This window comes from Taurulus bubalis (assembly GCF_910589615.1).
Source record: "Taurulus bubalis genome assembly, chromosome: 3".
NCBI lineage: Eukaryota > Metazoa > Chordata > Actinopteri > Perciformes > Cottidae > Taurulus > Taurulus bubalis.
The window spans coordinates 32,118,158-32,146,125 of record NC_136591.1 but is presented as its reverse complement, the minus strand read 5'-3'; the positions used below and the strand labels follow the sequence as shown (position 1 = coordinate 32,146,125).

The window sequence follows — 27,968 nt, the reverse complement described above, 5'->3', positions numbered from 1 at the left end:
GTTAAATAATATTTATTGCAGATGAAACACACTTTTTCCACTCACAGAGTCAGCTAAGGCAGGTTCAGAGCTGTGTTTACAGTTGCATGTCAGGACACGGCTGTCCTGTCAGTCATGATTTCACTCTCACTCTCTTTCCCACACACACACTTTCATTTATTTATTGATCCATACAGTCATTCAATCTGAAAATGGGATAATCACAGACGCTAGCAGTCTGTCAAACAATGTGGAGGGCTGGTGAAGTCTAAAAGAAACTGAACTGAAAACTGATCCAAAAATGTACAACGCAATTAAATAAAGCTTTTCAGGAGCTGAAACCAAAACCCTGAAAACATATTTTTGATCAAATTATTTCACATCTGCTACATGAGAATAAATCAACTTGACCCGGTTCATATAACCAGTTTTAAGATTTTTGGGGTGCTTGCTGGTTGTGGTTCGACACCCACAGAGAACTTCACAGGAAGCTATTTTTTTGAGATGCTTGAGAGGCATCAAAGATTAGCAAAGTGTGAAGAGTTATTTGTGTTTGGAAAGGAAAAGCCCCGTTCATCTTTTGCATAGATAATGTTTGTTAACTGGCAGTTGGAGCCCTTTCACGGCTTTGGTGAACATGAAACTCTGATGGTAGAGAAAGTAAAAAATGTGTATGACTTAAAAGAGAAGATTTGACTACAACTCCTATTAAGCATTGCAGAAGAAAAAAAATTCAATCAGAGAGCTTAAATTGTGTAAAATAGTGTCTCTGTTGACTTCACTTCTTGAGATTTTATATATATATATATATATATATATATATATATATAATCCATAATGATGAGTCCTGAAGAGGTGAAAAGTATAAAAAGAAAACAAATATTGCAAAAAGTTGGGATAATTCAGGAAAAAACTACTTTCTTCCACATTCCTTCAGTCATGTGCCTCCTCAATCTCAAGTTGTGAAACTCTGAACCTTTAGAAGAACATTTCTAATGAGGATAAATACGCCACCCACTTTTCTACTCCATTGCTACACTGCTGAAGCAAATGGTTTCACTCTCCGTCACATGACACACACAAACACAGTAATTAGATACCTCCTCTTTGACTGTCATCCCACTGCAGTACCGAGATACACAGAGAGGCCTGGACAACCTGAGCTGCTGTTATACTTGCACCCAGGGCACTAATCTCTTCCAGGTTTTAGACACCTGAACCAGGACCAGGACTTCAGCTCTCCAGCCTGCACTGGGCTGGGCTTAATACAGCAGGAAATGTCCCATTAAAGCTTATCGTCTCAGCAGGGCTGGACCACACTCACGCACACATAAACACTCAAACTGAATGAATAGATGTCAAAAATCAAAGCAATAAATACTAAGCACACAGTGCCAAAACTTAAAACATTTCAACTCTCTTTCCTGAGGTTTCCCCCCCCCCACTATTATTTACATCCTGTCTTTCCATCCCAAAACTTTCTTGCACTTTTTTAATCCTTCAAACGTCTCCTCAACACATCTTTCTGTCTCTTCACGGTGCCCGATCACTTACTCGACCCTCGAAAACGCAGAGCGCACACACGAGCGCACACACACGTGTGCACGCAAACACACGTGTGCACGCAAACACACACACACACACACACACACACTACAGTACAAATCAGTAGGTTTCAGATTTTCCCTTAAACTATGCATGATCAAATGAAAACAAAAGTCAATCCACAGTGACAAGGCGCACACACACACGCACAGAATCACAGCTATACATCAGTAGGGACCGAGCGGCCGTTTGGTGTCCAGCATCGTGATTGGTTGACTAGCACTGGAGCTCTAATCCCCGTTGGTTAACGATTAATACAAGAAGATATATTTCAATCTCAGCAGGGTCAGTCTTCTTTGGCCGTGATGAAACATCACTCTGCCTGAGGAGAGAGTGACAGAACCATCAGGTAGGTCAGAAGGTCAAGGAATAGTCCGACATTTTACAAATGCACTCATTTGTTTTCTTGTCGCGCATTACATTGATAATACTCCCATGTCTGTATGGTAAATATGAAGTTGAAGCCAGTTAGCATAGATTAGCTTAGCATAAAGATTGGAAGCCTGGCAGTTCTAAGAGGACAATTTGCCTACAGGCACTCTCGTTTTAGAGGTATGCATGTCAGACAGAGCCAGACAAGCCGTTTCCTCGGCTCCTGTCTTTATGCTAAGCTAAGCGGCTGCTGGCTGTATAGTTTTTCTTAATTCGGGAAACCACTACGCTTTTGATTTTTCTCTCTGTTTGAACTGAAATAAAACATCACAAAGTGTGTCTAAACCTGATCAGCAGGAACCAAAAACTTGCGGTTTGTTGGCCTGTGGAACAATGTTCCCAAAACACAAACAAGTTAAAAATCATTCATTCAGGTTTTCCCATGACACAATTGCAGCCTCTTTGTTGTTCTACCCTCCGAACAAATACATTTTCTGATTGATTGTTGGTTCAAAATGAAGAGGAAGAAGGCAATAGTTTCATCTGTGAATGTTTGTTATCTGGTGCACTTCAGCAAATTTGAGTTTGAACATTTAATTGTACAGTGTGCTGGCAAAACCAATCACAGTGAATCAAAACTATCGAAAGTTATTTTGTTTGTACTGTACAAGAAACTGAGTTTTGATCAAAAAAAGAAATGACATTGAATCACTTACTGTTATTGTTTGTCCTGCGATCATGTTAACCTGCTAAAAGAGAAAGAAAGTTTGTCAGCAGTTAGCAGAGGATAATGCAACGTGAAGCTAAATCAAGTGACACATGTTTTATGCCCGAAGCTGTAACAAGAACCAGAGCAGCATAGAACATAAAACAGGACTGTAATTGGCAGGTGCTATACAAACTGACTGACTCCACAAAGAAAAAGAAAAAAACACCCTATTGTGGACAGTAACACAGTATTTCATTTTGAAACGTTAAGACTTAACTGTATTGAACCTGAACTCTGTCTGTCTGTTCCTGTGTTCGGTCTGCAGGTAAGCATTCTTATAAGCGGTAAGTCTGGGCTCAGGGAGCAGACCAGGAAGTCATTTCCCCGCTTCAGCTCTGCAGGCGGTCCCCTTGTAAAGAGGAGGGGCTACATAAAGCGAAGGCTAATGAGGCGGCATGTTAATGAAGCTTGCTGCAGTGCAGACGAGAGAGAGCACCTGGGGAATGAGTGGAGTCGTGCATGTGGTTGCACGGACACACAAAAGACATGCAGGAGAGGACGCCAATACAAATGCAGCCTTTACGTATGCATGAACAAAATAAGATTCAGCGCCATTATTTCCCCCCAAAAATATGAAGAAATTCAAATACAAGCTGTTATTTAATTCAGAATATTTATATATTTTATAAAAAATTAGCTAACTGGTATATTCCACCCGTTACTGAGGTTTCCGCTGTATTATATTATATTCTGATACATTCATCTTAATATTTCCTGACAGATATTTGGTAAAATCGGCAACGAAATGTGCTTCACTTTGCATCAAACAGCCGTTTACCCACACAGAGGAACGTCATGGCTTTTGTAGAAAGTACATTCATTCAAGTATTGTAAATCTTTTACTTGTACTATACTTAAGTATTTCCAGTATATTGTACATTAAACTGTACTCCAGTTTATGAAATGCGGTGCATCAGTTAAAAGCACTCTTTAACCACACAGGTGTTTTCAGTTCGGTGTCTGGTGACACCTGCTTATGATTTACATGAGGCCCCCAATAAGAATGATGAAGTTATAACTCATCCTGCGGCAAAACTAAGAAGATAACCTGTGCACACATTATCTTGCAAGACCTTGGGGGCAACATAATTCAACACTCTGAAAAGTGCCAATCTGCATTTTGCTGTTAATACTTTTTCTTCCTTTACTCAAGAAGCATTTGGAATGCAGGACTTCTAACTTTAACGAAGTTGTTACAAGTTGATTTCCACTATTACAATCTCACAAGTTCTTACCAACTTTTACATAAAAAATTATCAGAAAAACCTTCGTAAGGATGCATGGAGCATGGTGGCCCTTACTTTGCATTAATTTGTTGTTTTGATTTATTTATGATGTTTTTTTAATTATTTGGTGTTAGTTCTGCGTGATAAAGTTCAGATTTCTTTTTTAAATACAACGTAAATAAATTAACGTGAGATACCAAAGAGGTTAATTTACCTCTGTCCTTCCCGTTCAGCAATCTCTCCTCTTCCTCCCGAACATCATCTGGTCAGAAAAAAAGAGCATGAAAAAAAAGAGTCATGTGTTGAACTAAAATGTCATTACTTTCTACATTTTTATTTGATCTTATTGTAAGGGCCTGAGGGGAGGTGTGGTGGATGGAATCTACATTGCAGCCAGAAGGCTCCACCCACTCGTCAGGAGAGCATTGGGATCAGGTGTGGGATGAGACACACCTGATCCAGATCCCCCTCGTCAGGGAGGCTTACAAAAGCCAAGGAGGGGGAACGAGCAGGAGGACAGGCGACGAGAGGAGAAGAGCGGCCTCGCCTCTTTGCGAAGGTTGAGAATTGAGCCGGTAAGTCGACTAGCGGCCCGGCTAAAAGACGGTAGATCAGTAGATAAATGATACGGCTCTGGACCGAGCTACGTTTTGAGTTGTTTGTTTAATTAAAATCCTTTTGAAACCTGCAGAACTGACTCTGCCTGTGATTGCTGTGCTGCCCTAGCTCTGGTGTCCTCCGTGCCATCCTGTTACATTATCAAGAAAGCATTAAGAAAATGAAACTTGTCGTTCTTGACCGGTTTTGTGACAAGGTGATAGTTTGGAAGCTTTAAAGATGTGAAAAGAGCATCTGCAGGATTCTATGGAAGTGTGAGTATGTATGTATGTATGTATGTATGTATACACAGTATATGTTGGTGCATACCAGAGTGGAGCTCTTTGACCAGTGAAGACACAGTGTTGGTAATGGAGTCAGCTGCTACCAGCAGGTCGTTCCTCAGGTTCCTCCTCGGGCCTGTAATGGAGATAGTCGTCCAATATTGGACGTCACAGTATAAAGATTACATTTACACTAATTGTGTGCTAACTGATAACTTGAATTATTCTGAATGACACTTTAATACCGTCTCACTGTGGCACAACAATACAGCAAGAAGGCGATTCACTTTTAAAATGAAATTGTCTCCTTTCCCTTTTCTTACACTTGACACATTTTTAAATGGAGAGTGTATCTGTAGCAGTGCAGACATCAAACACAAAGTGCACCGCTTAGAACCTTTTAACCCCTTGAGGGAAATGTATGATTTGATTTAATGTTCCACACCAATTTTCTGATAATGCAATGTTCTCTTTAAACACGTCATTGAACTACTTGCTCCTGTCAAGTGATTTAAATTAGAGACTGCATGTTACACAGCGCATCATGAACTGTTAATGTGAAACTAATCCGAAACTATGGTGCGTTTGTAGGCGAGTGGAGATTCAATGAATCCATGTGGTTGTCACAGCTGCAGTTTTTACAGCTCAAGTGACATCCCCTACTTGTTCTTACTCACTGGCACACACACACACACACACACACGCACCAGGGAGATTGTTGTGCTGGTGGAACAACGCGTAGACCTGTTCGATCAGGACTAAATCCTTCTAGATACGCCTCTAAGTTCCAGATCTACCTTGGGCAAATGCTTCTTGTACGTCACCACCAACCCCAGCGAGTGAATCCTGGGGAGGGTACAAATGAGCCTGGGGAGATGCAGCGCCCACAGAGCGAACGGTTGATGGGCTCGGTCGAGAAGGAGAGGCGTGAGAAGAGCCAGCCGCCTGCGCCTGAGAGATGAATTCATAAGGGTTGTTTCATGGAATAATGTATGACTTTAAGAAACATCTTGTCATTTTTGTTGTGGCTGACATCACATCCACACTGTAGTAAAAGCTCTGGTAATCGTTGGAAAAAGGTGAACCATTATTTGTCCAAGACATTTATGTCCCGATTGGAAAAATGTAGCTTGCTTGTAAAGTTGACTTATTTTGACAGTTCTGCATTGAGTTAGGGCTGAATCCTACATTTACAGTGCTGTGAGTAAACTTACTGCCTGTCGCTGTTCCTCATCCTACAAGGGCCACAACATGGACAGTCGGAAACAAACAGAGGAAAAGGACGGAAAAGAAGAAGTCAGATACATTCAGAGCTGGAAAAAGGTGGAATTATTAAAGAGGAAACAGCAGAGGGGGAAAAAAAAAGTGAGGCTTGTTACTGGGAGAACAGACACAGGGGAGGTGTGACGAAGAAGAAGGGAAACTTTGCCCTCTAGTGTGCGACAATAAAAAGTGTGTATGTGCGTTTGCGCGTCACCTTGAGCAGCTTCATCAGTCCCTCGAGCTGTACCATCAGTTCCCTCCTGCTCTCTTGCAGAGACGACATCCTCTGCTCCAGCTCGTCTTTCCTTTGTCTGCAACACACAACAACCCTCCATTACTGTCGGGAGACCGCAACAAAAGAACCAAAGTGCAAGGAGGCAGAGGACACAGCTGAAATTAAATAATTTGAGGTTACAAAAGGGTGCGTGGTTCAGAAAGGCAATGAGACTGAACGCTGAAAATAACGAGAGCTGTGGGAGAAGACTCGCTGGCCCAGGTTTTCCTGTCAGACATCTCCAGATTTGATTTGGTAGAAATGAATTTGCACTTGGCCACATAAACATTATCAACCTCCGTTAGCCAAATAAAATAAACTGCCGTAAGGAGGCCCTAACACACCCCAGTCCAGGCTGCTTAGCATGAGGTTTATGAGTGGGATAAAGCAAAGCTGGGAAACATCTAAATAAGAGATTCCTGTAACTCAAGGACGCTTTCTGAGCACGCGATCATCCCTGAAACACTCCCAGGAGAAACAACAGAAGGAAAATGCAAATCGTAGAGCAATCCCATGGAAACGTGGATGTTTGGAGATCGAAGGAACACAACTTCTGAAATCCTTGATATTTTTCGGGGTGATCATTTGTTCCAGGTGTGGAAGACGAGACCCGGTGGAGATGAGCTGTGAAAGAGCAAGCTAACCAGAACACAAGAACCACATGAGCCTCCGAGACTGACCACAAGACCTTGAAATCAAACTTTGACATCATACATTGACGATCAGGTTTGATGTATGATGACAAGTGTTCAGATGGCAGAAGCAGTAGGGACGGTCAACATTTACTTGATACTGATTAAAACGCTCCAGTGTAGACCACCATGGCCTTCAAAGTATTTGAGAAGTACAAATTAAATCTAAAATGCATTCAAATTATAAAAATCGTGAGTTGGCAGCAAAATAAAGCCACGGTTTGTTTAAGAGTCAGCATATGTCAGTCCAATGAGATGTTTACAATCTTTTTTGACAAACAGCATGTGGTCTGGATGGGACATTAAAGCAGCAGCGACAACTCTTCTGTCTCCTGCTTGGCTTCCCTTCACATGTTAGGACAAATGAGTAAATAAACAAAGAAAGCAAGAGTCCGAGTCATGCAGCACCTCCAGAGTTGAGTCATTATAATCCCAAAGTAAAGTTTCAGAAGTGGGACTGACAGAACGTTCCAAATAATCCCTTTATCTGTATTATTCAAGGAGATTGTCTCCATTAATGACGTCTTGTCCTGAATCCGTGCTGAAAGGAAAATAATAAAAACACAAGCTCCTCAAAAGGAGAAGTGTTGCATTTAGTGGCATCTGGCGGCGAGGTTGCAAATTGCAACCAACTGAATACCCCTCTGCTCACCCCTCCCTTTTTGTTTTTGGAAGAACTACGATGGCCTTCAGGTCACTTAAGGCTCTCTAGAGACCGTGTTTGGTTTGTCCGCTCTGGGCTACTGCAGAAACATGGCGGACTCTGTGAAGAGGATTCCCTGTGTAGATATAAATGGCTCATTCTAATGTAAAAAAAAAAATGATTATACACAAATTAAAACATAGTTATGAATATGATATATCTGCAAATCCTACACAATGTTGCTTGAAAGCTGGGGTTGGTAATCTTGAGAAACTAGTAAAAGTTTGCTAGATTATAAAAACTTTGTGAAGTTATTTGGCAAAGATGACACACATTGGATGAATAATTACAGTATCCACTGTTGAGATGTGAAGAGGGAAGGGAGAGTTCATTTCAGGGTACAAAATGAACACAGGGTTGGAGGACGAGTCGTTATCTTGAATTATGGGTATTTGCTAATGTGTGTCATTAAGTTTGTTTCAGTTTTTACTGCGCATTTATATAATTTAGTCCAAAATCATAAAAGGCTACATTCATCACAGTATATTTTGAATATTCTACTCAAAACCTCTTCCAAAATAAGTTAACAGTACATTTTTGTGATTTGCACAACTTAAAGCCACTAGACTAGAGTTTGACAACTTTTTAATTTGGCGCCCCAGAGTGGCAATATCCCAAAAAACACTGACGGCTCAAATCAGCACCACTAAGATAGTCTCATTTGTAAAGTCAGAACAAGTCCAAAGATGCTATAAGCACATACAAATCCATACAAAGTGGATTTAAAGCTGCTCTGTGTGTGACTATCAGTATCCTTCCATCATCGTTACTGCAACGCTCTCTCGAGCAGGATTGTCATTGCTTTGCATAAAGTCTCCTCCTTCTCCCTTGGAGTTTTTGTTTTTCACCAAAATAGCATAAGTGATTGGCTTTTCACAAAAATTCACCATCTGTCACCACCATCTGCCATAAAGCCCTCTCCCTCCATGCTGCAAAGCAACGCGGCGAGAAAAAAAAAAAACGCAAGGCTGATGAACTTTGATTGTTGATGTTTGAGCATCATTTTTGTTTGCAAGTAAAAAAAACAAAAAGCAACAATTAATAATTGTTATACTGGTATGTGTGTTTACCTGAGCAGACGAAGCTCGGCTAGCAGAGTCGGGTTGGTGCTGGCCTGGCATGCTGCGTCATGCTCCACACGGAGATGTTTGATCTCTGCCAAGATCTCTCTGGGAATTGAAACACATACTGGTCAGCTCAGGCTGGGGGCTGCGTCACATGACCGAACAGACTGGGAAAAGACTGGGCAAGAACCCGCGCTCACACTTCTGCAGGCTTTTGCAGATTATGTGGAGGAATGTTGGATTTGGGAAACATATTTACATGTAAAACACATATTGTAGACATTCAGAAATAAAGGAAACATGCTTTATAGTAGTAAATAAGATAATAGCTAACATTTTGCACCTGATAAACATTCATTAATTTTTAGAGCACACTTAGTCAATAAGTGAAGCTTTCTAAAAGTCTGACTCAAAATGTCAAATGGTGAAACAGCACTGATAAATTGCATAATTTCTCAGAATGATTCCCAAAATAAGACAAGTGTTTTCTAAACGTGGGGTCAAACTGGGCTGAGACACCAGTGTGATCTCTACACACAAATACAACTACACGGTGGCAGACTGACAGGAGCACGTGTCAAACTGCAAAAAGGAATGAATGAAAATTAATAACTCATCCAATACCTGTTTTTGCATTCCAGCTGAGCAATGAGCTCCCTCTTCTGTTTGTTCACATCGAAGTTGATGCTCCGGTTAGGTATCACCTGAAAAGCACACACCAAACTTGAGTTGCTTGAGCTGGCCGATCGTGAGTTGATCATTCATCATTTAACAATCGAAAGAAGGTCGAGGGCGACGGAGCGCTGTGTACATGTAACCTAGAAGTACCCGATTGTGTATTTATGGTATATGTGCAGTTTACTGTGTGCGAGAAAACAAGGTGTTGTTGACTCACTCCTGCGCCGTCAGTCTCTGCCAGGCGGGAGGTGTAGCGGGCGATCAGTTTGTGCTCCTCATCTTCTCTGCTGGGACTGTCCACACTACTGACACACACACACACACACACACACACACACACACACACAGCAGGGAAATCAGCAACATAAACAACATATTTTTTTAACTCTTTCCTAACTTTGAAAAGCTATTTTTTCTAACATTAGCATTAGGGAGGAATCATGTTTGCCGGTTACAAAGTGTCGTTCATCAAATGCACTTTTTCTTGAGTTGTCAAACATTCACATACAGAATTAATGTGTAAATGTCCCCTGTGAGCAACTGTAGATGACAATGGGAGCCTGTGGTATCCAGAGCAACACTTTGTAGGACATGCAACAAACAGCCTTGAACACCAACAATCAAACAAAGGAATATTGCAGCAATAATACAATTTATTTTGTCAAGAAGCAATATGAATCTACTTTTTCACTGCGACTACCTCCAAAAAGAACCCAAATTACCCTGAAATCGGATCACAGGGACAGATATTTCCATCAGAAAACGGCTCAATTCAAACTCTGGTTTGGTGAGATGTTTCACAATTCTATAATCTATATGAGTATAATGCCAGTCATCAATCATTAATTCACCTCACTGGAAATTGAGGCTTTTCCCTGAGGCTTTATGCTCGAGGCAAATTCCTGCTCGCTGACTAATGAGGCTAAAAGGATGTTGGACACAGCGATGATGTTCAAGTAGCAGGCCGGTTGTCACTATAAAAGAGAATAAATTACACCGGATGCACGTTGACTTTGTTATGGTCTTTCTGCTCTCTCACCATGGGCTGCTCTGGAGGCGATTCACATACGCAGCGATCAGAGCGTGTTCCTCGTTCATACGCCGAGCGGCTGCCAAACTGGATGAGAGAGAAAAAACACATACCTAAGCTGTGAATTTCATTTAGATTGTAATATATTCTCAGTGTGTTGTTGTCATTTAACCCTTCACAAATGGTAAAAATTATACTGTTTTCTTTGGTTTGATAACGTAACGTAATGTCTTTGTAAAGTACGGCCTATCTGACTTTGGAACAATGAAGTCTTGGACTTATTTCCATATTTGTCTCTTATTGTCAATCCTTAAAAGTTTCTTCCAATGGAAAGAGACGTTCTATGTCTAACTTTAAAAAAGTTAGCAAATAGAAACCATAAACTGGCAAATCTGATATGTCTTTCCCCAGAAGCACACAGAGGTGACATCCAGGAAACCACATTATGTCAATACTTAATGTACATATTTCTGCTATTGTATTCATTTTTATTTTATTTTAAATGCCATCTGTTTAATTCGGAGTTCACTTTTGGGTTACAACTAACTTGTAAACTTTCTAAATTTAAAATCAATATACAAACAGTTTTTCCAATGAATCATTTGCTACATAAAATGCCAGAAAAGAAGTGAAAAGTACTGTGACCAAGTGGTCAACGCACTGCAATGACAAGAAATAGCACTTGTGTTTTCTTAGATTGCAGCATTTTGAGACAATAGAGACACACAATAGAAAATGTGCCCATCGCAGTTAAAAGGTGACGTCTTCAAATGTCTCATTTCATCAGAGCAATAGTCCAAAACATTAAAATTACTATCACATAAAAGAAAGAAAACTAGCAAATCCACACAATTTAAAAGCCTAAACCGTTATAGCTTTCCTCATCTTGTAATTATTTGCTACATTCAATTTTCATCAAATCTAATCTAATCAGTGAAATCACCAACTGATGTAAAGTATGTGCTGAGAAAATAGTCATTTAGACAGAACAAGGGAACGAAGCAAGCTATTAAAAACAAATGTATGCTGACTGAGGCCAGTCCTTACCCATTTAACCTGCAGCTTTAAACTCCAGAAAATGTGCAAACTTCTAATCAGGGAGAACAACAAAATAAAACGACCCTCTAAAGTTTTTACCTTTTGGAGGACTCGGGCACTGATGTGGACAGCAACATGGCGTCACTGGTGTTTCCAATAGGGCGAGCGGGCCTACACACACACACACACAAAAACACACATGTGACCCTTATTACCAACAGTATGAACACAGAGTAATGATAAAAACATTGAATCATTAAAACACAAAGTCCTGCCTGTCAGAAAACACACATTCTTGCACTCACAAACTCTCACGTGCTTTTGAGTGCAGTCATGCAATAGTGAGTTGTACTAGTCTGAGCAAACACAGACAGGGCAAAGATCACCAGAGGGAGAGATAGAGAGAGATAGAGAGAGAGAGCGAGAGAGAGAGAGAGAGAAAGAGAGAGAATGCATACCCCTCCATCCCCCAAAAAAGAAACCCAGCTACGATATAAATTCAGATACATTAAAGCTTGTGAGAGTTAGGAACCTGACACAGCAACATCAGAGTAAACATACTCACTCGGTGCTAAGTGCAGTCTCTGGCCTGTTTAGTGCCCAGTGCTGGGAGGTCTGTAATGACCCAGTCTGCCGATGTTTGGAAAATCAAACAATGTGGATCTACCGCGAGGGGCGGAGCAACCACAGTGGTTCGCTCTAGAGGCGGGACTTTCAGTGTTATCTGAGGTTTTTGTGTACATGCAACATGCAAGTGATAACACACCTAAATGTTATTTTAGGCCGAGTTTTTGGCGAACATGTTAGTAAATGTTTCACTTTCTGTCCATATTTAGAGGCAAGTGCTACATTTCCATTAGAGCTTCAACAAAAACCCTTCAACTGTCTGACTGAATATTAACGCTTTATATATTGTCATAAATGACAATAAAAGGGAAATAATTCAATTTTATTGTGGATAGTATTTCAGAGGAAAGTCAATATCATCCAAAAAGTGTGTTGTTAATGATTCCAGGAACCAAATAAGTTACAAAGATTTCCCCCTGACTTTGCTCAACAGCGCCCCATGTGGCCAGACATGGTATTTACAGGATAATGGGGCATTACTTTCACTAAAATCCCTAAAGATTTTCAGGATCATAAGCAGGAAACAACAAGCATATATATATATATATATATATATATATATATATATATATATATATATATATATATATATATATATATATATATATATATATATATATATATATATATATATATATACACACACCATATTATTTGTGTTCCTCTTTCATGCTTTACTTTCTTGAAATTATTCTTGATTCAATCGGCTGATTTAAATAAACGGTTCCTAGGCAGCTCTTGTGTCAATCATTAAGCGTAGTTTATAGCAACAATCTGAGCTTTTTAGACCTGACTGTAAAAAAAAAAAAAAAAACTAAATTTGAGTAAATATTTTGCAGCGACACTGGTCTTTTTGCTTGTTCACAGTACATTTTGTTTGTACGCCCTCTGGCGGTTCAGAGAATAATTCAATGAATTATTGCACACGCATTAAAAAGCCTTACACTATGTTGGAGAGGTTGAGGGTCCTCTCAGGTTCCTCCGGGTAAATAGGATGAGAAGGCTCTCTGGACGACGCACAGCCCAGAGTCCTGCTCAGAGCTCGCCCAAACTTCGTCGCCGGCGACTTCTACACACAAACACACACAAACACAGACACACAAATATCAGGTCAATATTCACAAGCTGTGTGACTTCGTATTGTTGTTCTCAGCAGTGTTAACAACATCAAAGAGCAGGAGGAACTCCATGGATAAAACTGATCTGAACAGATCTTTCCTGATACAAATCTATAAACATGTGATACTTTTGTGGATCTTAGGTTTGAAGGTTTGTTGAGTCTCTCCAACATGCTGTTGTGATTCATGTCTGGTTCAGTGCTACATCTTTTTTTGACTGATTAGTGACTGAGTTTGATCAAGATACAGCATCTTTTCCTTGAAGACACAGCTGATAAATTGCTATGAAAACACATACCAAATATATAATATCTTAACTTGTATTATGTATGTGCAATATGTACATGAATATGTATGTAATTCACTTTAATTGATTTATATAAATCATTTGAAATTGTTGTAGTAATCTTTCTATGGACCCCAAAAAGAACAGCTAATGCGAATAAATAAACAAACAGTTGGCTGAGGGATTCGAGGGAATGATGACCGATCTAATTTACAACTTAATCCCTGTTGTACATTTTATCCAGGGAGGAGGAATTGTTTATGCCACACTTTTATCAAGTTAAAACAACTTAAAGCCAAGAGATTCCAGACCAAACAATTATTGCCAAACTTCTGTTTCAGTTTCCACACCGCAAACCTCATAGAAACATGCAGGAGAGACGATGTAACTAAATAGAGCCCAAAACTGAAGCCTGCTGTAAATTATATGCAAAGTCTGCTGAGGATTATTAGGATGAGGGTCTTGTGAAGAGAAGAATCTGTTGGACTGAACTGAAGAGGTTTATCCTCGAAAACATCAAGATGACAAATTATGCCAGGCATGGGTGATGAATAATTCAACAACTATGTTTCCATCTATTAATACATCAGTTCCTCTTTGAAAACTTTCATTCATTTTACCTTTAACCTAGTTTTGGGAATATTACTATAATGTTATGCAATTGAGAAATTGGAAATAAATACATTACAATTAGTAAAAAAAGAAAGCAATATTTGCATTGAAAAACACCTCAAGGAATATTCGCAGGTTTTGAATATGTTGTGATGGTCAGTTGTGTGTTTACCATGTGTGTTTTTATAGTTAAACCTGTTTTAAACCAGACTGTCTATAGCAGGGGTGCCCAATACGTCGATCGCGATCTACCAGTCGATCGCGGAGGTAGTGCGGGTAGATCGCATGCCATTTAAAAAATAACAATAATTTAAAAAATTTAAAAAAACTTTAGTGACAAAACCCAGCTCCCAGTGTGCAAATTAATGTCAATCACTACGGAAGCTGCGCCCGCAATGGTTGGCCGCTTGAATGGATGTATTGCCAAGTACAGGGAGATGTTTTCCCCGACTTCCTTAATTACCACTGCATAATACACCAACAACCATTATGCGCTACAACGCTAAACATGAAAGAGATCACGGATGTGGCAACAAAGATCGTCTAATCGAGCGAGAGCTCTTCAAAGACGGATGTTCTGTGCGCATCTGGAGAAGGACTGCAGCCACTCTGACTTCCTACTGCACACTGATGTGAAATGGCTTATAGAGCTATGTCCGGAGATACAGGAGTTTCTCCATGTTGTTAAACATGCAGAATACAACCAACTAAGAGTATGTCAATATGCTCACGTTTCTGAATTACAATTTAAAACGTGTGTAAATTGTGTGTTCCCCTGAAGGAGGGAGCAGCAAGACGTGGGACTGTAATAGGTCATTTTGATTTACTTTTAAACCCTTGCGCTTTAATTATCGGGTAGGATGGACAATTTTTTTAAACTTTTGGACTTTGAAGGGCACTTGCAGCCCAGTTATTCTTTAGTTATTTTGCACTTTCAGAGGCTTGATTGCTATGTTGAGCTACCTTTAAAGCTTTATTTGTACTTTTTCTTTACTTTTAAAGCATATTTGCACTTTAATTTGTATTACTATTTAATTTATTTGTTATGATGATGTTCTGATGTTCAGATCTTGTTACTCAAATACATTTGAGATATATATATATATATATATATGTATATATATGTATATATATATATATATATATATATATATATATATATATATATATATATATATATATATATATATATATATATATATATATATAAGCATTATTAATGTAGGTAGATCTTTTTGACTTGGTCATTTTAAAAGTAGCTCGTGAGCCAAAAAAGTGTGGGCACCCCTGGTCTAGAGTCTAATCCTTTTCATTAATAACTCTAACCATAAACCCAAAACCAAGTTTTAACCATCGAACAGCTTTTTGAAGAAGTGAGGACCCGACAGAATGTCATGCTCTGTCCTCTCCAGGCGACACACACACACACACACACACACACACACACACACACACACACACACACACGATGAATGAGTAATCACACAATGACTCACCCAGGATGAGTGCTCCTTCATCTGATGCTGGTTGCTATGAGAGCCACTGGCGTTGCCGCGCCAGAAGCAGTCCTGGCAAAGCTGGTAACCACGGCAACTGAGGCAGCGATAGCGGAAGCCCGTCATTGCGTTGCCACGGCAGTAGGAGCACGACACGGGATGGTAGACTGAGTGAGAGAGGAGAGGCAGTATCTGTCAAAGGTCATTTAATTTAACCTATATCTATCCATGTATGTGTGTGTGTGTGTGTGTGTGTGTGTGTGTGTGTGTGTGTGTGTGTGTGTGTGTGTGTGTGTACCATGCTCCACGTTGGCCATGCGGTGCATGAGAGGCAGCCAGACGAGACACTGTGGAGGGTCAGCCACAATGTCCAGGAACATGTTGAGCATCACCCTCTTCTACATCAACAATTTACAAAAGACAAAACTCATCAGCAACACATAATATTAAATCAAATTATAATCCTGTGCGGAGAAGTTTACTCTAATACCGTTATTACTGATATAAATGTATATAATAAAAGGACTGATGAATGTGTTGTGTGAGTGTACCTGCTGTGGGAAGCATGAGCGCGCTAAGGTGTGTGTGTAGCCAAAGGACGGTCCTTCATGCGCAGCAGTGGGCAGCTTGAGCGCCTCCCTCAGAAAACCATCAAACTTGGACTGTACCAGCACGCCGCTGGAGTTAGACACCTGAGAAAACACATCTACACACATACAAAAATGTGTAACACATGCGTTAGATTATATTAATTTCCTGGAGAAAACCATATCGACCCCCAACCATAACTACGTTTTACAAGTGACAATTAACAACCTAAAATGAACTCTTAACCTATATTTTATTGGTCAACTGCTTTTAAAAAAAAAGTTGTTTAAACATATTCCTGTCACCACAACATGATTAATAAAAGGTGTGCAGGTAGATTAACATAAGCAAACAGTAGCATTGACCTGACATTGACGTTAATATGTATCTCCAAACATGCTGAAATCCAGACTGAAAGATTTAGATTGTAAATAGTCCAAGTTATTAGACATTAATACAGTGAAATTAATAAAGTAAAACATTTTAATTCATGTTGATTGAAGTGCACTGTCCATAATATATGAATACACAATAATACTAATGTATACTCTTGCTCCTGTTGGCCTGTCATATATGTGTTTACACCAGCTGGCAACCTCCTGTTCTGTAAAGTGAAGCCAATGCAGAAGTGTCTTAAATTTGCATTCTTTCTCATAACCATAAGGGGGCGCCGCCTCTGTTTGCAAAAAGAGATCCGATTGTATCAGTCTATGAGACGATGACCCTACTTCTTAGTTGATTTATTACCAGTTTATTATCAGTGAACATTGCACACATGAGTTTATGGTCTCAGTTGCCTCTTCAAGTTTCAAGTCTTCCATTTAGAGTAAATAAAATCATAACGCATGATATGCTGTTGGGAGGGTCAACCGGTCTCTACCAAGGTGTTCTGGTCCGGGAGTTATCAGTGTTTACGTCTCAGAACTTTCAGCCCATGGAGGTTTTAGTTGACTAAAAATGTCTTATCCAGCGATCCGTTCTAGTTAGTTATTTGCAACCAGAAGTGACATGAGAGGAAAGCTAAGATGGCGACGGCCAAACATGCCGAACGCAAAGGATTCAAAACTTTAGTCCACAAACCAAAAGGGTGGCGTCACGGTGACTATGCCCACTTCCTCCTCCAGTTTATGGCTCACAGCCAAAGTATTTCTAGGAAATCTACGATAACAAATCATCAACAGATTCCATGTGATTCGTAATGGTGTCGTTGATACTCACAGCGGAGCTTATCCACCAGCTTCCCTCCACACAGTGTGGCCAGCATGGCCTTCAAAGAGAGCACCGTCAGACGGCTGTCAGGCTCGCTGAAACAAACGTGTATGACACTTTGATATGAAACCACATGTGACATGATCACATTTATTATCACGTTTCCACAGATGTATCTGTAGCTAACCTGTCAATGGCGGCCAGTATGAATTCGACTAACAAGGCGGTGCTCTCTCGCGGGTCGATGGTGTGTGTGGTGGGCAGGCGCTTGCTGAGCTGGTTGAACAGGGCGGACACCAAGTTCTCCAGTCTGGTCACGGAGATGCCGGCGTTCAGCTCGACCGCGTTCAGACCGGCGTCCCGCACCGCCTCGATCACATTGTATATATCGATCAGATGCACTGGAACGAGAGCAGTCAAGTCAGTGAAATATTCACATAGTGATTGTGACAGTATTTCTTTAAAGAAAGTACACCATTCTACAAGTGTCAAAAAAAGAAGGGGCACAAGTGAGATATGTCACATAGAAAAGCTTATATCTCAAACTTATTTGACAGTAAAGCTCTGCATTGACACTTTGAAGTGTTGTTAAAACGATAGGAGGGAGCATTGGTGAGGAGACCACGGATGACTTACAGTTACATCTCTTCTGTATGAATCTGAGCTTGCAGGCTGTTCGATATGTGGAGAGACAAATGGCATCCAAGTTCTGCTCCCCTGTGAGAAGAGAAGGAGACTTTTTTTATTATGAATTATGAATCTGGAATGGGGAAAAATACACATCTTTCTGCTGAGTGCTGGGGATGGAGTTACACATTTAAAAATAGTGGAGCCAAAATAATGAAGGAAAGGACAATCCACCTTGGGTCCCTTGCGGAGGCTTATAATAGGGGTCAAAGGTTACTCACCAAGCTCTACGAGGATCTGTCTCCGCTCGGCTTCTACTGTTGCTGGAGTCCCCCTCCCTCTCTCTCTCTGCCCAACCTCCTCCATCACCATCCTGCACAACAGCAACAAAGGCATTGAAAAACGTCATGCAAAGTTTCTATTGGTAAAAAGGGACCATGTGAACTATTCGGTGTCTTGTTCCAGAGTTAACTTTAACCTCGTTTTCATCCTCAGTCCCACAAAGACTGCAAACGCCAACAAGCAATCAATGTTTGTAATGTTTTCTGAAAGGTTACTGGTGGATCTGATTTGCGCAACATTTTTTTAAAAGTAACTAATAATTCAGATAAACCTTAAACAGGAGCCCCATAAGAGACTCATTGGACGGAGAATACAAAGACACTGTTTAACTGAAACACACAGGACTACTGTATGCACACCGACACACCCACCCGCACACACAAACTAGAGTCAAATTCAGGGTCACCAGAGGATGAGTCAAGTTCTTGGTAAATAAACACATTAATGAGAGCAGCTGAGGAAATCCGATCTGTAGCCTGGCATTTAGACTACATAACAAGGGTACAGCGATAAAGGGAGTGGAGAGAGAGAAAGAAAGAAAGAAAGAAAGAAACTTGAACCAGCCAAGTTCCCACAGACTGAGCCTACTGCCAAACATTTTTTATTTTATTTTTTTAAAGAAAAAAGTTAGCTGTCAACCACTGCTGTCAGGTGACACGGAAAACACCAGAGGACATCAGTCCCCATGGTAACAGTCATTCTACACCACAAAAACTGAAACACGCAGAGACACACACAAATATTTGCATTCCTTGTATAAATGCGGTGACAAGCCATCCCCCCACACACACACACACACACACACACACACACACACACACACACACACACACACACACACACACGAAAACTGGCACTTGCACACACGCACACATTCCAGAGAGGATTTAAAAGCTTCCCAGGAGACTTCATGCTTCATCAAGACAAAAGAAGGATTCCTCCTTTCAGTCACTTTCTCACTCACACACTCACTCGCTCTCTCTCTCTCTTTCTCTCACACACACACACACACACACACACACACACACACACACACACACACACACACACATTCCTACATTCCCATACATCTTTATACAGCCGTTTCACTCTACAGGCTGCTCGTACCAGCTAGTCGAGTGTAACCTTCTCTCCACTGACCCAAATGTGCTCTCTTGACAACTAACAGGAGCCGGCATGCCCCTCCTTCAAAGTGCCCTTGAGTAAGACTCCAGAAACACACTACAGTAGACAACCTTTGTCTTTGTTACCCGACAATAAGTTCCACCTCGACCCGTTCAAACTAACACAAATATCAAAAATATTTGACAACAACTGGAATCCACGGGTCCATCGGAACAGCAAGTTGCGGCGCAGTTTATTAAAGCAGTCGCTTTCGGCCACAAGAAAAAGAAAAAGAGAAAAATACATCGCTATTTAGTAAAGCCTAAGGCGGTGCAAACAGTCCACATTACAAAGATATTCAGTCTACGGTTACATAATATCAAGGAAAGCAGCAAAACATCACTTTTAAGAAGCTGTAGCCGTTAAATGTTTTATTGCTTAAAACAACAAAATGACATTGATTCACAAAGTAGTTGCTAATTCATTATCTGAAACATCTTGAGCTTGTCCTTGATCATCAATTGTCCTTGTATGAAGCAGATAAATGATTCAGTGTTCAAGCAGTCGTTCAAAAGTTGCGGGAACACATTTACTGGCTTTCTGATGGAGAGATAGATGACAGAGAGCGGATACAAAAACGTTGAACAATTCCTTTAAAAAAAGGACAGTCGGCAATAAAGGAAGTCGGCTGAACAGGTAGTCGCATGCGAGTCAACGGAAAGTTTGTTGCTGAAAGATATTATAGAAGCTCATTACAAATTATAAATCACAGAAGAGCCGTTTGGATTACATGAGCCAGAATAAGTCTCCCCAGTTCACCAGTTACCACACTGGAAATTGTTATTTCCAGCCTGGCCTTCGTGATAACTACACCATGTCTGTCTGTCTGTCTGACTGACTGTCTGTGTATAGTTGACACGGAGGAACATTTGGTCTATGAGGTGTGTTTCCTATTTTAACTCTGAAAGCGTTAAATCATCGTAGATATAATTATCCTTCCCGCAATTACCCCCAGCTTTGTCAGAGGGCCGGAAACAGCTTGGCTGCCGTTTTCCTAATCACTGGGTCGAAGTACAAAGATTGGTCACAGGGGCTGGATCAAAACTACTTTTCTTTTTTAGAAAGTGACGACCAAATTAAATAGGCTTTTACCCAAGTCCCTGCTTCATTAATGAACGGTAGCAACCTAAACCAAAAACTCACTCAAAATAATAAAATATATGTATAGGTAAACATACGTCACACTGTGTCAGTTCTTGATTTAAACGCTACTTGCTTGTTCTGATAATCTGAATCTATAAATCCAAAAAACTGTTTGTTTCTCATTTCAAAAGATAGAAATGTTGCCGTATTTGTGACGGACGTTTTGGTTTACAGGTTCTGTAAATCAAAAAGTAAGACTTACAGTTATCGACATACATCATGCTAGCTTGAGTGTAGGGGATCAGGAAACAAACGGCACTTGATGCAAGATGCTCTGTTCTTTTGTTAAAAGGATAAATGTCAAATTTATGGAAAATACTCCCAAGCCACAGAAAGTCAACGTTACTCCATTGCTCATCAAACTTTAGCATCAGAGGCTGATAAAAGAAAGAGAAAACCAAAGAGGTTAAAGTCCTCTCTGTAGCAGCTCAGCTATAGAAAGTAAAGTATAGAGGGGGAGAAAGAGAGAGAAGGGTATGGAGGAGGAGAGGTATACTGTATATACAGCTGACTGTGTGTTGCTTTTCTGCGTTTGTGTGGGTGGCGGTGCACACTGCTGTTGCACCATGGTGTTTTATTATGGCTGACATTTGCTGAGTTTTACGGAAACAAACACACAAACAGCACGCGCTGCCCTGAACACACACACACACACACACACACACACACACACACACACACACACACACACACACACTTCCACTAACTTCTGGCGTAAGATAGGCTTCAGAAAACATAGCTGAATGCTTACATTTTCCCCTAATAGGCAGTGTGTGTGTGTGTGTGTGTGTGTGTGTCATACCTATCTGTGTCAGCGGGGTCACACGGGACAGAGGAGCCTCAATAAGGGACGTCTAGCAGAGAGACACACAGAGAAAGGAGAAAGACAATTTGAAAAGTCTTTTCAGTCTGTAGACAATCATGTCAAAAGCTCTTTGTGGACAACAGTGTGTCTTACACACTAAACACAACCAGCTCTCCCAGACCTCTATAAACTTAGTAGACTTGTGCAAATGTTGGCAAAATTGTCTTATTTATTATTGTTATGTTATAAACACATTTATTTCATCTGTAATCACAACTGATATGATGAAGGATCTGCTCCGATTATCGGTTTCCTTAAAACAGTTTTTATCGGTTATGTTGAGTAAATTACTCATTTTATGACTGGTGTATTGCAGGTTCTTCTGATTTGAAAAGGACCTTTACTGTATATGTGTATAGAGTATTTGACTCTCTCTCTCTCTCTCTCTTAAAAATAGGCCATCAGATTGCAACATAGCACAAAGTGCTCACAGAACTGATGCTCCAGTCACACTCGTCAATTCATGCGACTGCTTAACAAATCATCAAGGTTATTTTTAAATTGTAAAGTTAGTGAAAATCAAATTCTTCTTCTTGACTTAAGCGCCGTTTTTTTTTCTTGTAAAACTGGAAACAAGTCACAGCAGCAGTGAGCAATCCTCCCACAGCAAAGGATCTAAATAATCGTCCAACTCAAGCCTCATGCGACGATCGCAAAGCGTTAAATATTTCTGCATTAGCACTCCACTTCTGTGCGAGGGAAGCTGGATCTCGTGCGCGTGGCTTTAACGAATGTGTGTGAATACACAGAAAAAAACGAAAGACTGTCTGAATACCAATCAAGACAAACTGAAAGAGGCAGACGGTTACATCCTGTCAGCAGGTGTCACCAGCAAGACAGATGGACAGACAAATGCCACACATACATACATACATACATACATATTCCACCACATGGAAACTCAAATGCCACAACACACATTCGCCAAGACCCAAATTGAAATGTGCCGCTTTCTTTCATTTTACCACAAGAACACGATGTTCCCGTTCGCATCAGGTTACTCACCACAAGTGCCACACGTGATCTTAAATCATCACACTGAAAGCTGTCAACCTGTCACTAATGTCACCTTCTGTATTATCACAACATGTCCCCCGGTATCACACTTGTTGAGTAAACATAGAGGATTCAGATGTATGGATGGAAAATTTAACTACTTTCAATGACCAAAATGTGTGTGTGTAAGTAGTTCTTGAATGAATGATAAAATAGAAAATATTGTTTACTCAGATATATAAATAAATATTGGTTTGGTATCTGTACAGAAAATTAAGTGTCACATTGGCATTGAATGTGTGTTAGAAAAGTAAGGCTGAGACTGAAAATTGATTAATCAACTAGTTGACAGACAGACAATTGATTTCTATTGCAATACCCACTTAACCCTTGAAGTGATTTATCAACCGCAATCAATTACTGGTTAATGTTTTTCAGTTGAGGTTTGGTTTTGGAAAATGTCACTTTGGACTCTGGAAAATCTTAACGTCACTAGTTTCTGGCATTTCATAATCGAAAGGATGAATCCCATTGAGCCAAATTACCTGGATAAATACTGCACATGCACACACACTCAAGTAATCATGCATGACTGTGTGATGTTGAGTCTCATCAACATTTACTTGTGTGTAGGAAGGGTGTCGCATCAGTGCAGACCACCCAACCAGACCAGTGCACCTGTGCATTTAACACACACACACACACACACACACACACACACACACACACACACACACACACACACACACACACACACACACGTTAAACTTCTGTAGGCCCAACAACTGAAGAAGCAAATGGTCCTGAAATTAAAATAAAAATTCTCAGGAATCATTAACTCATTCAAAAACATGAAAACTAGTGGCTTCAAAATTTCTCTGCATTAACACCCACACTCCACTCACCGCTGAGCTCTGTGGGTGAATCCACAAACTTAAGTTTTGCTCGACCGAAGACGCAATACGTCGAGGACACTGATGGCCGTCAGGCAGGCGAGGTGGTACGAAAGAGGGATAAGAGGGTGTTTACCACCCGCTGCACACCACACACACACGGCATGCATGCCACATGACCACATGACCACTTGCAGCTGCTCGCTATTCTCACCGTCTGCCCTGACAGGACCTGACCAGTGTGTGTGTGTGTGTGTGTGTGTGTGTGTGTGTGTGTGTGTGTGTGTGTGTGTGTGTGTGTGTGTGTGTGTGTGTGTGTGTGTGTGTGTGTGCGTGCGCGTGTGTGTTATACATGATATATATACAGTGTGCTGCAACTTTAGACACCGACGTTGCTGAAATACCCCACAAGCGCCTAACGACACACGACACAGACAAGGCTGGCTGGTCGGACCCACAAATCCCCCCATAAAGTTCCACAGCATCTTTCTAAATTAACTTTTAAAAAGCTATGGTTTCAGGAAATTGAGAAACTTGGAAGTTTGGGCATTTCAAAGAGTTAACAGGTCTTGCTCTTAAAGGCCGTGATAAACTGTCACAAGGTGTGAAACAAAAAGCAGCCACTTATCAGCTGAGGTTTCGACAGGATGAGGAATGCTGCTAAAATGTTATAATGGTCTATGGATTTGAGCAGGAGTTCATGTTGCTATTTCACCATGTGATCTGAGAGAGTGTGATAAGATGTGAGATAACAGCGTGGTATGGTAGCTTGTCTGGACAGCTGAAATCACAGGTTGCTCGTCTGGTTCAAACAATGCTTCGATAATGATGGGGGTTCAAATATACTCCGAACAATCCATCAGCAGTCTATCATCAGACAGGCACAAAAAAATAGTTTCCGATCCAACTCATTGTCTACCCACAGTTCCACCTCTCGCCCACAGGTAGAAAGTCCCCAAAGCAGGTTGAACCGCTACAAACATTCATTCCTGAATATGATATAAGATTCTGAACCAGCAGGTAATGTAGTGTGTGTAATATGTCGCCATTGTCAGGAGGGATGCGTGTACAAACCGTTAGGTGGAAACTATGTGTTGTATGTTTTTATCTACTGTGAAACTGCAGGGTTGACATTAAAACATATCTCAATTTATGAAGATTAATTGTTTAGTGTATTAGTGTCAGATCCATCATTATCACTCATAACTTTCAACTGCATCCATTATGAGCAGGTCAAACTGAAAACAAAATGCCTCTTCGATCTGACCTTTGACCCCTGTGCTGCCAGGAGACAGCCCAACTGACCCGGCATGACCCCGGGGTTGTCACCAGGCAGGTAAAAACAGAAGCAATACATCTCTGGTTATGCGTTAAAGACAGGAGGGATGGAGGAAGTCAGAAGTTACAGCATGTTCTGAGGTGGAGACATGGTGGACTCGGTTGGAGGGTTTTACAGGTCCAGAAAGTTGTAGCAGATAATCCATTCCTTTTACCCAAACACCCAGGATGGGCTCTTCTGATTGAAATACCATGAACCAGCACAAAGGACCTTCCACAAGAACTGGACTCAAGTTAGTGATTCAACCTTTTGCCGCAAGGCAACGCAACATCATACAGCAGGATGCTGCATTGGCTAATCAAATGCTGACAAACACACATTCTTGGTGGTGATTATTACCATTTGTCACAAAAATGGCCAAAACAATTGCTGCTGTGATAAATTGTCGGAGTTGTAAAAAAAATGTTAAACCACTTTGAAACAATTTGGCACCCGAAAAGCTTTTCAAACCTGTGTGACCATTACTCAAACTAGCCTTCGTGGATTGTATGTCATCGTCTCAACAGGACCTGAAGCAACAAACCCCACCAACGCAGACCCTTGCATAGTTTTACTGTAGCACAGTGCGGTTTTACCTAAAGTGCCAACTTTTGTGAACATAGCATGTCTGTCTTATTACCAGATTCCTCTCACGTCACTTATATTAAACTCAAACCCTCAACCTGTGGCTGGAACCAGAGAAGACTAGATCGGAAACCTGCACAGAACTGACTGTGGGGAGGCGGCCATGCCAACTGCAAAGAAAGAAAGCATGAAATAAAGAGAAAGAGTAATGCAAACAGAAAGAGGCATGATGAAGATATGAAGAGGAAACGCAGAGAGAGAGAGAGAGATCAAGATGTACTAAGAAGCCGGAAGGAAGGAAATAGCAAGAAACCAACATGGTGAAGTGAAAGTTGTGTCTACCAACTATCTACAAGAAACCAGAGTGCATAACAGAGTAGAAAAGTGTGATTATTCAACGTTGAACTTGCAGCCTAATATACCTGAAAGACTCTAAAACATGTGCAACCAGCTTGTATGTTTAAATGAAAGATGTCTGTGGTTGAAAGTCATACAATGTCTCTATTTATTTAGCCACATTTGACTGCTATCAGACGCATCACACACACCCAACAGTAAACGAGCAAAGAGCTCCGAGGTCCATCTGATTGCTCCTACGTGCAAAATGAGGAATACTTAGATATCACTATAATTTAACTAAGGAGAAATTATACAAACCAGAGGCTAGATAGGAATGACTGTTCTGCTAATAATAGGTTTCACCCCCACCGCTATTATCTCCCCACCCACAGTGGAGACAGTATTTGCATTACTGTAAATCAACTAAACAACTCAAATCTTTCCATGTGGACACACCGAGATGAAATGTTATGAAGTTGAGGCTGCTGGGAAGAGACCATCAAGTAGTATCTTCAGGTACATTTATATAAAATACTAAGCGCGTTCCAAACTTGTTTGGGGAATATATATTTATAAACCCAAGTTGTCATGTAGAGACAGTGGTGGGTGCCAGGAAAAGTTGGAAGCCAAACTCTTGTTTTGCCCTCTCGCTGTGCCCAGTTAAAGATCTAAACCAGTCGCCCACTGCTCAATTAAAGTACACAATAAGCATCTACCAGGGGAAAAGTGCAGACCCTCAGGGGCCAGTTTGGGAGACAGCCCATCTGTTACTGCCATCCCTCTCTGTTTGTTTTCCTCCACAGGGAGCAACAGTTTGGAAAAGTCTGCAACCTGACTGGATACACACAGATTTTTGGGCGAGGGTTTGGATTTTTACACTATGTTTCTGTCACAGCCTATACTTGGACTGTTCAGGAATGTTAGTTAATGAACTTGACCTGTGTTTGACTGTTTGATCTGCTGATGACACAAAGACATACATAAAGAGCGGCATAAAATTGCCTCTACTGAAAGAGAAAATAACCATATTTGGAATTGGAATTTGGATTCAGAAAGCAGAATATGATATAAGAACCCTTTACACTGTTTTGTACTGTTTTAATATCTGCTCCAAACACATTTGGGATGTGGGAGTGTGTGTGTGTGTGTGGGGGGGAGGGGGGGCTGTCATGTTCTGCTAGACACCAAAAATGCTTAGCCCATCTCCGATAACACCCTTTGGCAGGTTGTGGTGTGACAAATCATTTCAGCTGACCCAACAGGTCAGTTGTAATGATTCATTAGACTGCTGGTGATTCATTAAAGCATATTATGATTTAATAAACCCTTTGATTGCACTCAAAAATAAATGATTTATCAGCCCTAACATTGACAACCCCATTATAACATTCTTATTAGTTAAAATGCGTTTCCAGAGCTTGTTGCAGAAACACATGCATCCCACTGAGCCTTAATTGGAGCCACTTAACACGTTGCATTGTGTGGCGAATTTCACAGTGGACCCTAACGATTTCTTTAAAAGTATTACGTTGTGATCCACAAAGTCTGTGTGTTTGGCAATACGCCAGGTAACGTAAAATTGCCAGATTTTTGAATGGAATAACGTTCCTTCCATAGGAAACGGCGCGAGTGAAGTTACATTCAAGTCAAACAGCAACAGTATGGTTGGCTTTGAAAAGTGGGCACGACTTTGGTCAACTACAACACTCAGTCTCCGCATTAAACACTTAGTATTTTTTATTCAACATACACTATTTCAACGGTCTTTGGCGGACATGCGTTTCACAAAGACTGGAGTCACAGCTCGTTATAGTTCTGCTTAACGTTACTTCTGGGAAGCTGTGTGACATCTGAGCGGCCATGTTGCAGAAAAGTTTTAACTCCCTGTTCACCTTGTTCCTCCGAATGAATGTGTGCTTGAAGTGCTCAGACTCGGCTGAATGTGTCCGTTTCAAAGTCACACTTGTATCAACTTCAACCGGAAAACGTGCGTCCGAGTGCCTCGCGCTACATCCCGTAACGGACCGTAAAACGGGGGTGTACTCACCGGGACTATTTTCGGGCAGGTATTCGTGTCAAAATACCAACATCAACAGTGCAACGTGTTGAACCGACTTAAACCCGCTTTCTTCTCTCTTGAAATGCCCACTTCCTCTCTTTTCGCCGGAGGCTCCGGTCTCCTCCGT

The 27,968-nt window shown here is 40.8% G+C and overlaps 1 protein-coding gene across 4 annotated transcripts; it reads right to left on the bottom strand.

Annotated features, from left to right (window-relative positions):
• LOC306734672 (dystrobrevin beta-like) lies at positions 1 to 27,951 on the bottom strand. 4 transcript variants are annotated; one of them, XM_079216044.1, is made up of 23 exons: positions 23,553 to 23,629; positions 23,271 to 23,325; positions 21,589 to 21,640; positions 18,419 to 18,510; positions 18,147 to 18,227; positions 17,698 to 17,911; positions 17,520 to 17,605; positions 16,265 to 16,419; positions 16,012 to 16,111; positions 15,714 to 15,880; positions 13,146 to 13,270; positions 11,674 to 11,745; positions 10,546 to 10,623; positions 9,724 to 9,808; positions 9,453 to 9,532; positions 8,835 to 8,933; positions 6,310 to 6,406; positions 6,047 to 6,067; positions 5,630 to 5,783; positions 4,879 to 4,968; positions 4,166 to 4,213; positions 2,673 to 2,705; positions 1 to 1,906 (listed from the first exon to the last, which is right to left on the bottom strand). In XM_079216044.1, the coding sequence occupies exons 4-22, from the start codon at positions 18,507 to 18,509 to the stop codon at positions 2,698 to 2,700; spliced, it is 1,851 nt and encodes a 616-aa protein (XP_079072170.1). In that variant the 5' UTR covers position 18,510; positions 21,589 to 21,640; positions 23,271 to 23,325; positions 23,553 to 23,629; the 3' UTR covers positions 1 to 1,906; positions 2,673 to 2,697. The 4 variants fall into 4 exon arrangements, with proteins under 4 accessions (XP_079072170.1, XP_079072172.1, XP_079072171.1 ...); XM_079216046.1 differs by having other exon boundaries at positions 2,673 to 2,702; XM_079216045.1 differs by lacking the exons at positions 23,271 to 23,325; positions 23,553 to 23,629 and adding an exon at positions 27,830 to 27,951.
• Between the last annotated feature and the right edge of the window lie 17 nt (positions 27,952 to 27,968).